The sequence below is a fragment of the Bombina bombina genome, chromosome 7, assembly GCF_027579735.1.
Source record: "Bombina bombina isolate aBomBom1 chromosome 7, aBomBom1.pri, whole genome shotgun sequence".
Lineage (NCBI taxonomy): Eukaryota > Metazoa > Chordata > Amphibia > Anura > Bombinatoridae > Bombina > Bombina bombina.
In genome coordinates, this window is record NC_069505.1 from 462,251,550 (window position 1) to 462,271,141 (window position 19,592).

At 50.0% G+C, this 19,592-nt stretch overlaps 1 protein-coding gene across 1 annotated transcript in view; it reads left to right on the forward strand.

Moving 5' to 3' along the window:
- The first annotated feature begins 7,846 nt into the window (after positions 1-7,846).
- LOC128666731 (zinc finger protein 260-like) overlaps positions 7,847-19,592 on the forward strand; it is a 75,941-nt gene continuing 64,195 nt past the window's right edge. The window contains exons 1-2 of the mRNA XM_053721482.1: positions 7,847-7,918; positions 16,219-16,345. Of these exons, the coding sequence (XP_053577457.1) occupies positions 16,225-16,345 (121 nt within the window). The 5' untranslated portion in view covers positions 7,847-7,918; positions 16,219-16,224. The remainder of the gene's footprint in view (positions 7,919-16,218; positions 16,346-19,592) is intronic.

Consider the following 19,592-nt stretch of genomic DNA (forward strand, 5'->3'; position numbering starts at 1 on the left):
AAAGGAAGACGCTATAAATGTGACACCTGCAAGAGGAAAGGAAGACGCTATAAATGTGACACCTGCAAGAGGAAAGGAAGACGCTATAAATGTGACACCTGCAAGAGGAAAGGAAAACGCTATAAATGTGACACCTGCAAGAGGAAAGGAAGACGCTATAAATGTGACACCTGCAAGAGGAAAGGAAGACGCTATAAATGTGACACCTGCAAGAGGAAAGGAAGACGCTATAAATGTGTCACCTGCAAGAGGAAAGGAAGACGCTATAAAATGTGTCACCTGCAAGAGGAAAGGAAGATGCTATAAATAAGGGGTGGGAAAGACTCAGAGTTCCTCCTGTATTTATATTATGATAAAAAGATGATGATTGTGACAATAAATATGTCTGTCACTTATGTACAACCTGATACTACACCTTACCAGTTGTTTGAAGAGCAGATAAAATGACAAAATATACAGCTGTATAGGGATGATGCATTTATTTATTTAATATACAATAAGGTGTTTGTTTTTAGGAGAATGCAGAGTAATCTGACGAGGAAGCAACAGCCCCTTCACCCTCAGGCATAGCCCTAACTAAAGCACAGCCCCCTCTTTACCAATAGTTCCTTACTCCCCCTAAAGCAAAGCCCCCTCCTCCCCCTCACGCATAACCCCCCCATCATACATACAGCCCCCTCCTCACCTTCACCCACAGCCCCCATCATACACACAGCCCCCTCCTTACCTTCACCCACAGCCCCCCTCCTCCCCCTCATACACAGCCCCCTCCTCACCCACACACACAGACTCCTCCTCCCACTCATACACAGCCCCCTCCTCACCCTCACACACAGCCCCCCTCCTCACTCTCACACAGTCCCCTCCTCCCCCTCATACACAGCCCCCTCCTCACTCTCACACACAGTCCCCTCCTCCCCCTCATACACAGCCCCCTCTCCTCACCCTTATATATAACCCCCTCCTCACCCTCATACACAGCCCCCTTGTCACACACAGCCTCCTCTCCTCATACACAGCCCCCTCCTCACCCACACACACAGACCCCTCCTCCCCCAGAAACACAGCCCCCCTCCTTATCCTCATACACAGCCCCCCTCCTTATCCTCATACACAGCCCCCTCCTCCCCCCCTCACACGCAGCCCCCTCCTCACCTTCATACACAGCTCCCTCTCCTCACACACAGCCCCCTCTCCTCACCCTCATACACAGCCCCCTCGTCCCCCTCATTCACAGCCGTCTCCTCCCCTTCATACACAGCCGTCTCCTCCCTTTCATACACAGCCGTCTCCTCCCCTTCATACACAGCCGTCTCCTCCCCTTCATACACAGCCCGCTCTTCTCATACACAGCCCCCTCCTCACCCTCACACACAGCCCCCTCCTCCCCCTCATATACAGCACCCACCTCATACACAGCCCCCTCCTCCCCCTCACACACAGGCCCCCTCCTCCCCTTCATATACAGCACACCCCTCATACACCGCCCCCTCCTCACCCTCACAAGCAGCCCCCTCCTCACCCTAACACACAGCCCCCTCCTCACCCTCATACACAGCCCCCTCCTCACCCTCATACACAGCCCCCTTCTCACCCACACAAACATCCCCCTCAAACACAGCCCCCTCCTCTCCCTCACACACAGCCCCCTCCTCACCCTCATACACAGCCCCTCTTCTCACCCACAGCCCTCTCCTCCCCCTCACACACAGCCCCCTCCTCCCCCTCATACACAGCCCCCTTCACACCCACACAAACATCCCCCTCATACACAGCCCCCTCCTCTCCCTCACACACAGCCCCCTCCTCACCCTCACACACAGCCCCCTGCTCCCCCACACACACAGCCCCCTGCTCCCCCACACACACAGCCCCCTCCTCCCCCTCATACACAGCCCCCTCCTCACCCTCATACACAGACCTCACCCACACACACAGCCCCCTCTTCCCCCTCACACACAGCCCCCTACTGACCATCATACACAGCCCCCTCCTCACCCTCATACACATTCCCCTCTTCACCCTAACACAGCCCCCTCCTCCCCCTCATACACAGCCCCCTCCTCACCCTCACATACATCCCCCTTTCTCACACACAGCCTCCCCTTCATATACAGCACCCCCCTCAAAAACAGCCCCCTCCTCACCCTCACAAGCAGCCCCCTCCTCACCCTCATACACAGCCCACTCCTCACACACAGCCCACTCCTCACCCTCATACACAGCCCCCTCTTCTCACACACAGCCCCGTCCTCACCCTCATAAACAGCCGCCTCCTGACCCTCAAACCCAGCCCCCTTCTCACCCACACAAACATCCCCCTCATACACAGCCCCCTCCTCTCCCTCACACACAGCCCCCTCCTCACCCTCACACTCAGCCCCCTCCTCACCCTCACACTCAGCCCCCTCCTCACCCTCATAAACAGCCGCCTCCTGACCCTCATACACAGCCCCCTCCTGACCCTCATACACAGCCCCCTCCTCACCCTCATAAACATCCCCCACACACACACAGCCCCCTCCTCCCCCACACACACAGCCCCCTTCTCCCCCTCATATACAGCCACCTCCTCCCCCTCATACAAAGCCCCCTCCTCCCCCTCATACACAGCCCCCTTCTCACCCTCATACACAGACCTCACCCCCACACACAGCCCCCTCTTCCCCCTCACACACAGCCCCCTACTGACCCTCATACACATCTGCCTCCTGACCGTCATACACAGCCCCCACCTTCCCCTCATAAACAGCCCCCCCTCATACACAGCCCCCTCCTCCCCCTCACACACAGCCCCCTCTTCTCACATACAGCCCCCTCCTCCCCCTCATACACAACCCCCTCCTCCCCCTCATACACAGCCCCCTCCTCACCCTCATACACTGCCCCCTCCTCACACACAGCCCCCTCCTCACCCTCATACACAGCCCCCTCTCCTCACCTCACACACAGCCCCCTCTCCTCACCCTCACATACAGCCCCCTTTCTCACACACAGCCTCACCCTCACACACAGCCCCCTCCTCACCCTCACACACAGCCCCCTCTCCTCACCTCACACACAGCCCCCTCCTCACCCTCACACACAGCCCCCCTCCCCCACATACACACAGCCCACTCCTCATACACACAGCCCCCTCCTCCCCCTCATACACAACCCCCTCCTCCCCCTCATACACAACCCCCTCCTCACACACAGACCCCTCCTCACCCTCCTATACAGACCCCTCCTCCTCCCATACACAGCCCCATCCTCACACACAGCCCCCTCCTCACCCACAGCAAACCCTACCCCTCACGCACAGCCCCCCATCATACCCACAGCCCCCTCATCATACATAGCCCCTTCCTCCCACTCATACACACAGGCCCCTCCTCCCCCTCTTACACACAGCCGCCTTCTCCCCCTCATAAACACAGGCCTCTCCTCCTACACAGACCCCTCCTCACCCTCACACAGCCCCCTCTTACACAGCCCCCTTCTCTTCCCCCTCATATAGAGCCCCGCCATCATACACACAGCCCCATTCTCACACACAGACCCTTCCTCACACACAGCCCCCTCCTCATACACAGACCCCTCCTCATCCTCACACACAGCCCCTCCTCACCCTCATACAGCCCCCTCCTCACCCACACACACAGCCCCCTCCTCACCCACACACACACAGCCCCCTCCAGGCTCCTCACCTTCACTCACAGCCCCCTCCTCACCCTCACACACAGCCCCCTGCTCACCCTCACACACAACCCCGCCATCATACACACAGCCCCCTCCTCACCTTCACTCACAGCCCCCTCCTCACCCTCACACACAGCCCCCTCCTCACCCTCACACACAGCCCCCTCCTCACCCTCACACACAGCCCCCTCCTCACCCTCACACACAGCCCCCTCCTCACCCTCACACACAGCCCCGCCATCATACTCCCAGCCCCCTCCTCACCCTCACACACAGCCCCCTCCTCACCCTCACACACAGCCCCCCTCCCCCACATACACAGCCCCCCTCCCCCTCATACACAACCCCCTCCTCCCCCTCATACACAACCCCCTTCTCTCCCTCATACACAGACCCCTCCTCACACACAGACCCCTCCTCACCCTCCTATACAGACCCCTCCTCCACCCATACACAGCCCCATCCTCACACACAGCCCCCTCCTCACCCACAGCTAACCCTACCCCTCACGCACAGCCCCCCATCATACCCACAGCCCCCTCATCATACATAGCCCCTTCCTCCCACTCATACACACAGGCCCCTCCTCCCTCTCTTACACACAGCCGCCTTCTCCCCCTCATACACACAGGCCCCTACTCCTACACAGACCCCTCCTCACCCTCACACAGACCCCTCTTACACAGCCCCCTTCTCTTCCCCCTTATACACAGCCCCGCCATCATACACACAGCCCCTTCCTCACCCTCATACAACCCCCTCCTCACCCTCACACACTGCCCCCTCCTCACCCACACGCACAGCCCCGCCGTCATACACACAGCCCCCTCCTCACCCTCATACAGCCCCTCCTCACCCTCACACACAGCCCCCTCCTCACCCTCACACACAGCCCCCTCCTCATCCTCACTCACACAGCCCCGCCATCATACACACAGCCCCCTCCTCACCTTCACTCACAGCCCCCTCATCACCCTCATACAACCCCCTCCTCACCCTCATACAGCCCCCTCCTCACCCTCACACACAGCCCCCTCCTCACCTTCACTCACAGCCCCCTCCTCACCCTCACGCACAGCTCCCTCCTCACCCTCACGCACAGCCCCGCCATCATACACACAGCCCCCTCCTCACCCTCACACACAGCCCCCTCCTCACCCGCACTCACAGCCCCCTCCTCACCCGCACACACAGCCCCCTCCTCACCCGCACGCACAGCCCCCTCCTCACCCGCACGCACAGCCCCCTCCTCACCCGCACGCACAGCCCCTTCCTCATCCGCACGCACAGCCCCGCCATCATACACACAGCCCCCTCCTCACCCTCACGCACAGCCCCCTCCATCATACGCACAGCCCCCTCCTCACCCTCATACAACCCCTCCTCACCCATACACACAGCCCCCTCCTCACCCACACGCACAGCCCCGCCATCATACACACAGCCCCCTCCTCACACACAGCCCCCTCCTCACCCTCACACACAGCCCCCTTCTCAACCTCATACAACCCCCTCCTCACATTCATACACACAGCCCCATTCTCACACACAGACCCTTCCTCACACACAGCCCCCTCCTCATACACAGACCCCTCCTCATCCTCACACACAGCCCCTCCTCACCCTCATACAGCCCCCTCCTCACCCTCATACAGCCCCCTCCTCACCCTCACACACAGCCCCCTCCTCACCCACACACACACAGCCCCGCCATCATACACACAGCCCCCTCCTCTCCTCACCTTCACTCACAGCCCCCTCCTCACCCTCACACACAGCCCCCTCCTCACCCTCACACACAGCCCCGCCATCATACACACAGCCCCCTCCTCACCTTCACTCACAGCCCCCCCCTCACCTTCACTCACAGCCCCCTCCTCACCCTCACACACAGCCCCCTCCTCACCCTCACACACAGCCCCCTCCTCACCCTCACACACAGCCCCCTCCTCACCCTCACACACAGCCCCCTCCTCACCCTCACACACAGCCCCGCCATCATACTCACAGCCCCCTCCTCACACACAGCCCCCTCCTCACCCTCACACACAGCCCCCTCATCATACATAGCCCCTTCCTCCCACTCATACACACAGGCCCCTCCTCCCTCTCTTACACACAGCCCTCTTCTCCCCCTCTTACACACAGGCCCCTCCTCATACACAGACCCCTCCTCACCCTCACACACAGCCCCCTCTTACACAGCCCCCTTCTCTTCCCCCTCATACACACAGCCCCCTCCTCACCCTCACACACAGCCCCGCCATCATACTCACAGCCCCCTCCTCACACACAGCCCCCTCCTCACACACACACACAGCCCCGCCATCATACCCACAGCCCCCTCATCATACATAGCCCCTTCCTCCCACTCATACACACAGCCGCCTTCTCCCTCTCTTACACACAGCCGCCTTCTCCCCCTCTTACACACAGCCCCCTCCTCATACACAGCCCCCTCTTACACAGCTCCCTTCTCTTCCCCCTCATACACACAGCCCCCTCCTCACCCTCACACACAGCCCCCTCCTCACCCTCACACACAGCCCCCTCCTCACCCTCACACACAGCCCCCTCCTCACCCTCACACACAGCCCCCTCCTCACTCTCACACACAGCCCCCTCCTCACCCTCACACACAGCCCCCTCCTCACCCTCACACACAGCCCCCTCCTCACTCTCACACACAGCCCCCTCCTCACCCTCACACACAGCCCCCTCCTCACCCTCACTCACAGCCCCCTCCTCACAGCCCCCTCCTCACCCTCACACACAGCCCCCTCCTCACCCTCACACACAGCCCCCTCCTCACCCTCACACACAGCCCCCTCCTCACCCTCACACACAGCCCCCTCCTCGCCATCATACACAACCCCGCCATCATACACACAGCCCCCTCCTCACCCACACGCACAGCCCCGCCATCATACTCACAGCCCCCTCCTCACCCTCACACACAGCCCCCTCCTCACCCACACGCACAGCCCCCTCCTCACCCACACGCACAGCCCCGCCATCATACACACAGCCCCCTCCTCACCCACACGCACAGCCCCCTCCTCACCTTCACACACAGCCCCCTCCTCACCCTCACGCACAGACCCCTCCATCATACACACAGCCCCCTCCTCACCCACACGCACAACCCCCTCCATCATACACACAGCCCCCTTCTCAACCTCATACAACCCCCTCCTCACACACAGCCCCCTCCTCACCTTCATACACACAGCCCCATTCTCACACACAGCCCCTTCCTCACACACAGCCCCGCCATCATACTCACAGCCCCCTCCTCACCCTCACACACAGCCCCCTCCTCACTCTCACACACAGCCCCCTCCTCACCCTCACACACAGCCCCCTCCTCACCCTCACACACAGCCCCCTCCTCACTCTCACACACAGCCCCCTCCTCACCCTCACACACAGCCCCCTCCTCACCCTCACACACAGCCCCCTCCTCACCCTCACACACAGCCCCCTCCTCACCCTCACTCACAGCCCCCTCCTCACCCTCACACACAGCCCCCTCCTCACCCTCACACACAGCCCCCTCCTCACCCTCACACACAACCCCGCCATCATACACACAGCCCCCTCCTCACCCACACGCACAGCCCCGCCATCATACTCACAGCCCCCTCCTCACCCTCACACACAGCCCCCTCCTCACCCTCACGCACAGCCCCCTCCTCACCCACACGCACAGCCCCCTCCTCACCCACACGCACAGCCCCGCCATCATACACACAGCCCCCTCCTCACCCACACGCACAGCCCCCTCCTCACCTTCACACACAGCCCCCTCCTCACCCTCACGCACAGACCCCTCCATCATACACACAGCCCCCTCCTCACCCACACGCACAACCCCCTCCATCATACACACAGCCCCCTTCTCAACCTCATACAACCCCCTCCTCACACACAGCCCCCTCCTCACCTTCATACACACAGCCCCATTCTCACACACAGCCCCCTCCTCTCCCGGTGTGTCCCGTTATTATGGCACTGACTTCGGGTCGCTGTCACACACAGCCGGTAACTCACATTACTGATCTCTTTATATAAAGTATAATGCGGTTACCCGGCATTAGCTAGTTCCTATCCCGCAACAGGACCTTATGAAGCACCACAGATGACTCACTTCCGGGTCCGTTAGCTAATTAGGATCCAGCTGCTTTTCATAAAATTACCCGGAAGTGTGACACAATGAGCTGAGGACGGTACTGAGGTCTGTGATGAGTTTATAACCTTAGGCTTAGGGAGAGGCAGTAACCCGGGAAGCTGGGGGTTAAACATGAGAACTAACCAAACGTATAAATATTATTATTAGCTCATCTATAGGAACTTACTGTTGATTGGCTGAGCTGATACTGACATCTCCCACAGACCTATTGGTAGCAGAATCGTTTGTTTTTGTAATTAACTTCCCTATAGGGAGATACACAGCAGCAGATTATTGCCTCTTTATTAGACTCACACATCATAATCCGCTAAACTAATCAGAGAGGAGGGAAATGAGCCTCAATATGTAACTGATACCTTGTCTCTGATTGGGATATTAGTGATGTAGGCACTGATCTGTACAGTAGTATCTAGTATGTGACACTTATACTCTCTAGTTATAGGTTAGTGTGAGTGACAAGTAAGTACCTGTTAGTGTCACACATCATAATCAGCTAAACTAATCAGGGAGGAGGGAAATGAGCCTCAATATGTAACTGATACCTTGTCTCTGAATGGGATATTAGTGATGTAGGCACTGATCTGTACAGTACTGTAGTATGTGACACTTATACTCTAGTTATAGGTCAGTGTGAGTGACAAGTGAGTACCTGTTAGTGTCACACACATCATAATCAGCAAAACTAATCAGGAATGAGGGAAATGAGCCTCAATATGTAACTGATACATTGTCTCTGAATGGGATATTCGTGATGTAGGCACTGATCTGTACAGTAGTATGTGACACTTATACTCTAGTTATCGGTCAGTGTGAGTGACAAGTGATGAGTACATGTTAGTGTCACACACATCATAATCAGCTAAACTAATCAGGGATGAGGGAAATGAGCCTCAATATGTAACTGATACCTTGTCTCTGATTGGGATTTTAGTGATGTAGGCACTGATCTGTACAGTAGTATGTGACACTTATACTCTAGTTATAGGTCAGTGTGAGTGACAAGTGAGTACCTGTTAGTGTCACACATCATAATCCGCTAAACTAATCAGGGAGGAGGGAAATGAGCCTCAATATGTAACTGATACCTTGTCTCTGATTGGGATATTAGTGATGTAGACACTGATCTGTACAGTAGTATGTGACACTTATACTCTAGTTATAGGTCAGTGTGAGCGACAAATGAGTACCTGTTAGTGTCACACACATCATAATCAGCTATACTAATCAGGGAGTAGGGAAATGAGCCTCAATATGTCACTGATACCTTGTCTCTGATTGGGATATTAGTGATGTAGACACTGATCTGTACAGAAGTATGTGACACTTATACTCTCTAGTTATAGGTCAGTGTGAGTGACAAGTGAGTACCTGTTAGTGTCACACACATTATAATCAGCTAAGCTACTCAGGGAGGAGGAAAATGAGCCTCAATATGTAACTGATACCTTGTCACTGATTGGGATATTTGTGATGTAGGCACTGATCTGTACAGTAGTATGTGACACTTATACTCCCTAGTTATAGGTCAGTGTGAGTGACAAGTGAGTACCTGTTAGTGTCACACATCATAATCAGCTAAACTAATCATGGAGGAGGGAAATGATCCTCAATATGTAATTGATACCTTGTCTCTGATTGGGATATTAGTGATGTAGGCACTGATCTGTACAGTAGTATGTGACACGTATACTCTAGTTATAGGTCAGTGTGAGGGACAAGTGAGTACCTGTTAGTGTCACACACATCATAATCAGCTAAACTAATCAGAGAGGAGGGGAATGAGCCTCAATATGTAACTGATACATTGTCTCTGATTGGGATATTAGTGATGTAGACACTGATCTGTACAGTAGTATGTGACAGTTATACTCTAGTTTTAGGTCAGTGTGAGTGACAAGTGAGTACCTGTTAGTGTCACACACATCATAATCAGCTAAACTAATCAGGGAGGAGGGAAATGAGCCTCAATATGTAACTGATACCTTGTCTCTAATTGGGATATTAGTGATGTAGATACTGATCTCTACAGTAGTATGTGGCACTTATACTCTCAAGTTATTGTTCAGTGTGAGTGACAAGTGAGTTCCTGTTAGTGTCACACATCATAATCAGCTAAACTAATCAGGGAGGAGGGAAATGAGCCTCAATATGTAACTGATACCTTGTCTCTGATTGGGATATTAGTGATGTAGACACTAATCTGTACAGTAGTATGTGACACTTGTACTCTCTAGTTATAGGTCAGTGTGAGTGACAAGTGAGTAGCTGTTAGTGTCACACACATCAAAATCAGCTAAACTAATCAGGGAGGAGGGAAATGAGCCTCAATATGTAACTGATACCTTGTCTCTGATTGGGATATTAGTGATGTAGACACTGATCTGTACATTAGTATTTAACACTTATACTCTCTAGTTATAGGTCAGTGTGAGTGACAAGTGAGTAGCTGTTAGTGTCACACATCATAATCAGCTAAACTAATCAGGGAGGAGGGAAATGAGCCTTAATATGTAACTGATACCTTGTTTCTGATTGGGATATTAGTGATGTAGACACTGATCTGTACAGTAGTATGTGACACTTATACTCTCTAGTTATAGGTCAGTGTGAGTGACAAGTGAGTACCTGTTAGTGTCACACACATCATAATCAGCTAAACTAATCAGGGAGGAGGGAAATGAGCCTCAATATATAACTGATACCTTGTCTCTGATTGGGATTTTAGTGATTTAGGCACTGATATGTACAGTAGTATGTAACACTTATACTCTCTAGTTATAGGTTAGTGTGAGTGACAAGTGAGTACCTGTTAGTGTCACACACATCATAATCAGCTAAACTAATCAGGGAGGAGGGAAATGAGCCTCAATATGTAACTGATACCTTGTCTCTGATTGGGATTTTAGTGATTTAGGCACTGATCTGTACAGTAGTATGTGACACTTATACTCTAGTTATATGTCAGTATGAGTGACAAGTGAGTACCTGTTAGTGTCACACATCATAATCAGCTAAACTAATCAGGGAGGAGGGAAATGAGCCTGAATATGTAACTGATACTTTTGCCTCTAGTTATCAACGTGTCTACTTACCTGCCTTCGCCGGCCCCAATACGCTCACCTAAGATCGCCTACTATCGCCGCCACAGACCTGAATACGCTCGGCAAAGTTATCAATAAAGCTGTCAAAAAGCCGCGCACCAAGTACAGGGCGATGAGCAGCGGACTGTGATAGTTATCACTCATCCGATCTCGCTGCTCTTCGGATTTTTCCCAGCTTTATTTCTAGCCTGTCACTAAGCACCCACACTAAACTACACTGTTCTACCCCCCTATACCGGCGCCCCCAGAGCCCCCCGCAACTAAATAAAGTTCTTAACCCCTAGACCCCGCCACAACTATAATAAATGTATTGACCCCTAAACAGCCGCTCCCGGACCCCGCGGCCACCTACATTATACCTAGTAACCCCTATCCTGCCCCCCCCCTATACCGCTGCCACCTATAATAAATTTATTAACCCCTATCCTGCCGATCCCGGACCCCGCCGCAACTAAATAAATTGTTTAACCCATAAACCGCCGCTCCCGGACCCCGCTGCCACCTATATTAAACTTATTAACCCCTAATCTGCCCCCCCTACACCCTCGCCACCTATAATAAATTTATTAACCCCTATCCTGCCCCCCCTACACCGTCGCCACCTATAATAAATTTATGAACCCCTATCCTGCCCCCCCTACACCGCCGCCACTATAATAAAATGATTAACCCCTAAACCTACGTCTAACCCTAACCCCCCCTAACTTAAATATTAATTAAATACATATAAATATTATAACTCTTATTAACTAAATGAATCCTATTTAAAACTAAATTCTTACCTTTAAAATAAACCCTAATATAGCTACAATATAAATAATAATTATATTGTAGCTATTTTAGGATTTATTTTTATTTTACAGGCAAATTTCAATTTATTTTAACTAGGTACAATAGCTATTAAATAGTTATTAACTATTTAATAGCTACCTAGTTAAAATAAAGACAAATGTACCTGTAAAATAAATCCTAACCTAAGTTACAATTACACCTAACACTACACTATCATTAACTAAATTATTCCTATTTAAAACTAAATACTTACCTGTAAAATAAACTCTAAGATTGCTACAATGTAATTAATAATTACATTGTAGCTATTTTAGGATTTATATTTATTTTACAGGTAACTGTATTTATTTTAGCTAGTTAGAATAGTTATTAAATAGTTATTAACTATTTAATAACTACCTAGCTAAAAAAAATACAAAATTACCTGTAAAATAAATCCTAACCTAAGTTACAATTAAACCTAACACTACACTATCATTAAATTAATTAAATAAATTAGCTACACATAACTACAATTAAATAAACTAACTAAAGTACAAAAAATAAAAAGTTACAAACATTTAAAAAATATTACAACAATTTTAAGCTACTTACACCTAATCTAAGCCCCCTAATAAAATAACAAAGCCCCCCAAAATAAAAAAAATGCCCTACCCTATTCTAAATTACGAAATTTAACAGCTCTATTACCTTACCAGCCCTTAAAAGGGCCTTTTGCGGGGCATGCCCCAAAGTATTCAGCTCTTTTGCCTGTAAAAGAAAAATACAACCCCCCCCCCCAACATTAAAACTCACCACCCACACACCCCTACTCTAACCCAAACCCCCCTTAAATAAACCTAACACTACCCCCCTGAAAATCATCCTACCTTTAGCCGTCTTCAGCCAGCCGACCACCGATGGAACAGAAGAGGATATCCGCAGCGGCCGAAGTCATCATCCAAGGGGCGTTAAAGAAGTCTTCCATCCGATTGAAGTCATCATCCAAGGGGCGCTGAAGAAGTCTTCCATCCGATTGAAGTCATCATTCAAGGGGCGCTGAAGAGGTCTTCCATCCGATTGAAGTCTTCATCCAGGCGGCGTCTTCAATCTTCATCCATCCGGAGCGGAGCCATCTTCAGACGTGCCGACGCGGAGCCATCTTCTTCCACCGACGACTTCCCGACGAATGACGGTTCCTTTAAGTGACATCATCCAAGATGGCATCCCTCGAATTCCGATTGGCTGATAGGATTCTATCAGCCAATCGGAATTAAAGTAGGAAAAATCTGATTGGCTGATTGAATCAGCCAATCAGATTGAAGTTCAATTTGATTGGCTGATCTAATATGCCAATCAGATTGAGCTGGCATTCTATTGGCTGTTCCGATTTTTTCATTTTTTGTAATTTAGTTTAGTGTATTTAATTGTATGTAATTGTAGGTAGTTTATTTAATTAATTTATTGATAGTGTAGTGTTAGGTTTAATTGTAACTTAGGTTAGGATTTATTTTACAGGTAATTTTGTAATTATTTTAACTAGGTAGCTATTAAATAGTTACTAACTATTTAATAGCTATTGTACCTAGTTAAAATAAATACAAAGTTGCCTGTAAAATAAATATAAATCCTAAAATAGCTACAATATAATTATTCGTTATATTGTAGCTATATTGGGGTTTATTTTACAGGCAAGTATTTATTTAGCTTTAAATAGGAATACTTTAGTTAATAATATTTAATTTATTTAGTTAGATTTAAATTATATTTAATTTAGGGGGGTGTTAGGGTTAGATTTAGCTTTAGGGGTTAATACATTTATTAGAGTAGCGGCGAGGTCCGGTCGGCAGATTAGGGGTTAATACTTGAAGTTAGGTGTCGCCGATGTTAGGGAGGGCAGATTAGGGGTTAATACTATTTATTATAGTGTTTGCGAGGCGGGAGTGCGGTGGTTTAGGGGTTAATACATTTATTAGAGTGGAGGCGAGGTCCGGTCGGCAGATTAGGGGTTAATAAGTGTAGGTAAGGTAGCGGCGACATTGGGGGGGGGGGCAGATTAGGGGTTAATAAATATTATGTAGGTGTCGGCGATGTTAGGGGCAGCAGATTAGGGGTACATAGGGATAATGTAGGTGGCGGCGGTGTGCGGTCAGCAGATTAGGGGTTAAAAAAATTTATTAGAGTGGCGGCGATGTGGGGGGGACCTCGGTTTAGGGGTACATAGGTAGTTTATGGGTGTTAGTGTACTTTAGAGCACAGTAGTTAAGAGCTTTATAAACCGGCGTAAGCCCATAAAACTCTTAACTACTGACTTTTTTCTGAGGCTGGAGTCTTGTTGGTAGAGGGTCTAATGCTCACTTCAGCCAAGACTCTAAATACCGGCGTTAGGAAGATCCCATTGAAAAGATAGGATACGTAAATGGCGTAAGGGGATCTGCGGTATGGAAAAGTCGCGGCTTGGAAGTGAGCATTAGACCCTTTCCTGACTGACTCTAAATACCAGCAGGCGGTAAAAAGCAGTGTTAGGAGCCCTTAACGCTGGTTTTGACGGCTAACGCAGAACTCTAAATCTAGGTGAAAGTAACTCTGCCTTCCCTCTGTTATAAATCTTATTGAATTTTAAGTAGTAGAGACAAGTAGGAAGAGGGAAGTATAGCTATGCCTCATTTATAAAAGGGGTCTAAAGTGTACTTAGAAAAGAGCCTGTGATCGGTTTTAATCTCCTTTGCTCTGTTAACTTTTTTCCATTAACCATAAACCTTAAACCAATCTCCTCTACACCTCCCTATATAAATACCAAAAAATAATCAAGAGAATGGAAATTAAGTTCACAATATATTTAGCTTTTACTTTTTCCCCTTTTTCTTTTTCCCCTTTTTCCTCAAGGGATTTAGCTTATATTCTCCTACCACAGGAGAGATTTTGTGAGAGTATTAATAGTCCCATCTAAAAGTTTGTAGTTTTACTACTGTTTGAGGCCCTCTGAAGATTTTTGAAAAAGAAAAGGTAAGATAGTACCTGACCCAGTTTTACCCAGTTTTACGGGTTCTGTCAGTCCCAGGTTAGCAGCCTCAGAGTACAAGCTCCGGTACAACTTCTAAGCTCCCCCGCGCAGCACTGGTGGAGGGGAGCAGGTCAAAGAAGCAGAGCTTTTTCAACAGCGTAAGGCAGCCTCACAGCGAAGGAAGGCGTCTGTCCTCCCAGGGCCATTCTTTTTAACGGCTTCGGAAGGTTCAATCTAGACAGCCAAGCAAAACAGCTCCTGCGCCAGCATCAAGAGGGACCGACCCGCCCCCAAGCGTGTGCAAGATTCCGGACAGAGCAGGCACAACCCACCAAGTCTCTGCTTCTAGAGTAATCACACCAGGGGATTTTCCAGCTGGACGCCGCCTATCCAAACCACAAAACGGTAGGCTCTCTGGTCACTCAATGGTAATTTATAGCTGCATCCTCAGGGGCTCCTATCTCAGGATCCTCACAGGACAGTTGTAGGTGCTTTTAAACCTATCGATCTTCCACTCCCCTTCACGCAGCACCGGTGGGAGGGGGGGTGAGGCTGGGGTTCAAAGTAGCACAGGTACTAAAACATAAGATTTATTCAGCTCCGTGTGTTGTTTATATGAGGGCTAAGTGTTAGAGAGTATTTGTTCTTCTCCTTTTTTAGATAGTAGCCTGTTCCTCCTTAGCATAAGTAAGAGACACTTTAACTCAGTCTGTAGTTTGCTGCAGACTGCAGCTCAGTGCGTTCGCTTTGCACTGCTGAAGTGTTTTGGAGCATGTGTTTGTTTGCTGTGTGAGTCACCCACGGACTAGGGTTTAGGCGCGGTTTCACTGCCAGTAGCTCTTGCAGGGAGCAGAGGGCAAGCGTTCACACGTCCTCACGCTTGTGCTCCTCCCAGAACACTCTAGAGCATGCAATTTTAAGCAACTTTCTAATTTACTCCTATTATCAATGTTTCTTTGTTCTCTTGCTATCTTGATTTGAAAAAGAAGGCATCTAAGCTTTTTTCTTTGTTCAGAACTCTGGACAGCAGTTTTTGATTGGTGGATGAATTTATCCACCAATCAGCAAGGGACAACCTAGGTTGTTCACAAAAAATGGGCCAGCATCTAAACTTACATTCTTGCATTTCAAATAAAGATACCAAGAGAATAAAGAAAATTTGATAATAGGAGTAAATTAGAAAGTTACTTAAAATTGCATGCTCTATCTGAATCACGAAAGAAAAAATTTGGGTTCAGTGTCCCTTTAATGTTCACTGGCTGAGCTCTGGGTTTGTTCATGGTCTTTATACAACACACACACAGCACAACCCCAGGGGGAGTGAGCAGACTGACCATATGGTCTGTTCATGGTCACTTGCTAAGCTCTGGGTTTGTTCATGGTTATTGTCACAGTCAGTGTAGTCTGTGTGGTTTACACTTTGAGTTAATTCCTGTTTTAATGGTTTGATTTATGTTTTACATTTGAAGGAACAAATGGAGTTTGATGAAGTTGCAGTTTATTTCACGGAGGAGGAGTGGAGCTGTTTAACTGAAGAACAAAAAGAGCTTTATAAGGATGTGATGATGGAGAATTACCAGACCCTCAGGTCTCTAGGTAATAATTTATATAACTCTACAGGGAATGGGACAAAGACGCATATAAGTGACACATAATCTAGTGTTAACACATATAAATGACACATAATCTAGTGTTAAACACATATAAATGACATATAATCTAGTGTTATACACATATAAGTGACATATAATCTTGTGTTAAACTCATATAACTGACACCTAATCTAGTGTTAAACACATATAAATGACACATAATCTAGTGTTAAACACATATAAGTGACATATAATCTTATGTTAAACACATATAAGTGACACATCATCTTGTGTTAAACACATATAAGTGACACATAATCTAGTGTTAAATACATATAAATGACACATAATCTAGTGTTATACACATATAAGTGACACATAATCTAGTGTTAAACACATATAAGTAACACATAATCTTGTGTTAAACACATATAAATGACACATAATCTAGTGTTAAACACATATAAGTGACACATAATCTAGTGTTATACACATAATCTAGTGTTAAACACATATAAATGACACATAATCTAGTGTTAAACACATATACGTGACACATAATCTTATGTTAAACACATATAAGTGACACATAATCTTGTGTTAAACAGCTATACAATCTGTGTGTTGTTATTACAGACATTTGTTACATAATAAAATAATGCATGAGATATACAGCCCTGTGTACCTTCCCTTGTACTGTCCCTGCCCTGTGTACCTTCCCTTGTACTGCTCCTGCCCTGTGTACCCTTCACTTGTACTGCTCCTGCCCTGTGTACCTTCTCTTGTACTGCTGCTGCCATGTGTACCTTCCCTTGTACTGCTCCTGCCCTGTGTACCTTCCCTTGTACTGCTCCTGCCCTGTGTACCTTCCCTTGTACTGCTCCCTGCCCTGTGTACCTTCCCTTGTACTGCTCCTGCCCTGTGTACCTTCCCTTGTACTGCTCCTGTCCTGTGTACCTTCCCTTGTACTGCTCCTGCCCTGTGTACCCTTCCCTTATACTGCTCCTGCCCTGTGTACCTTCCCTTGTACTGCTTCCTGCCCTGTGTACCTTCCCTTATACTGCTCCCTGCCCTGTGTACCTTCCCTTGTACTGCTCCTGCCCTGTGTACCTTCCCTTGTACTGCTCCCTGCCCTGTGTACCTTCCCTTGTACTGTTCTTGCCCTGTGTACCTTCCCTTGTACTGTTCCTGCCCTGTGTACCTTCCCTTGTATTGCTTCTGCCCTGTGTACCTTCTCTTGCACTGCTCCTGCCCTGTGTACCTTCCCTTGTACTGCTCCTGCCCTGTTTACCCTTCCCTTGTACTTCTCCTGCCCTGTGTACCTTCCCTTGTACTGCTCCTGCCCTCTGTACCTTCCCTTGCACTGCTCCTGCCCTCTGTACCTTCCCTTGTACTGCTCCTGCCCTTTGTACCTTCCCTTGTACTGCTCCTGCCCTGTGTACCTTCCCTTGTACTGCTCCTGCCCTGTGTACCTTCCCTTGTACTGCTCCCTGCCCTGTGTACCTTCCCTTGTACTGCTCCCTGCCCTGTGTACCTTCCTTTGTACTGGTCCTGCCCTGTGTACCTTCCCTTGTGCTGATCCTTCCCTGTGTACCTTCCCCTGCACTGCTCCTGCCCTGTGTACATTCCCTTGTACTGCTCCTGCCCTGTGTACCTTCCCTTGTACTGCTTCTGCCCTGTGTACCTTCCCTTGTACTGCTCCTGCCCTGTGTACCTTCCCTTGCACTGCTCCCTGCCCTGTGTACCTTCCCTTGTACTGCTCCTGCCCTGTGTAACCTTCCCTTGTACTGCTCCTGCCCTGTGTACCTTCCCTTGTACTGCTCCTGCCCTGTGTACCTTCCCTTGTACTGCTCCTGCCCTGTGTACCTTCCCTTGTACTGCTCCTGCCCTGTGTACCTTCCCTTGCACTGCTCCCTGCCCTGTGTAACCTTCCCTTGTACTGCTCCTGCCCTGTGTACCTTCCCTTGTACTGCTCCTGCCCTGTGTACCTTCCCTTGTACTGCTCCCTGCCCTGTGCACCTTCCCTTACACTGCTTCCTGCCCTGTGTACCTTCCCTTGTACGGCTCCTGCCCTGTTTACCCTTCCCTTGTACTGCTCCTGCCCTGTGTACCTTCCCTTGTACTGCTCCTGCCCTGTGTACCTTCCCTTGTACTGCTCCTGCCCTGTGTACCTTCCCTTGCACTGCTCCCTGCCCTGTGTACCTTCCTTTGTACTCCTTCCCTGTGTACCTTCCCTTGTACTGCTCCTGCCCTGTGTACCTTCCCTTGTGTTGCTCCTGCCCTGTGTACCTTCCCTTGTACTGCTCCTGCCCTCTGTACCTTCCCTTGCACTGCTCCTACCCTCTGTACCTTCACGTGTACTGCTCCCTGCCCTATGTACCTTCCCTTGCACTGCTCCTACCCTCTGTACCTTCCCTTGCACTGCTCCTACCCTCTGTACCTTCACTTGTACTGCTTCCTGCCCTATGTACCTTCCCTTTCACTGCTCCTACCCTCTGTACCTTCCCTTGCACTGCTCCTGCCCTGTGTACCTTCCCTTGTACTGCTCCTGCCCTGTGTACCTTCCCTTGTTTTGCTCCTGCCCTGTGTACCTTCCCTTGTACTGCTCCTACCCTCTGTACCTTCCCTTGTACTGCTCCTGCCCTGTGTACGTTCCCTTGTACTGCTCTTGCCCTGTGTACCTTCCCCTGTACTACTCCCTGCCCTGTGTACCTTTCCTTGTACTGCTCCCTGCCCTGTGTACTTTCCCTTGTACTGCTCCCTGCCCTGTGTACCTTCCCTTGTACTGCTCCCTGCCCTGTGTACCTTCCCTTGTACTGCTCCTACCCTGTGTACCTTCCCTTGTACTGCTCCTGCCCTGTGTACCTTCTCTTGTACTGCTCCTGCCCTGTGTACCTTCCCTTGTACTGCTCCTCCCCTGTGTACCTTTCCTTGCACTGCTCCTGCCCTGTGTACCTTCCCTTGTACTGCTCCTGCCCTGTGAACCTTCCCTTGTACAGCTCCTGCCCTGTGTACCTTCCCTTGTACTGCTCCTGCCCTGTGAACCTTCCCTTGTACAGCTCCTGCCCTGTGAACCTTCCCTTGTACAGCTCCTGCCCTGTGTACCCTTCCCTTGTACTGCTCCTGCCCTGTGTACCCTTCCCTTGTACTGCTCCTGCCCTTTGTACCTTCCCTTGTACTGCTCCTGCCCTGTGTACCTTCCCTTGCACTGCTCCTGCCCTGTGTACCGTCCCTTGTACTGTTCCTGCCCT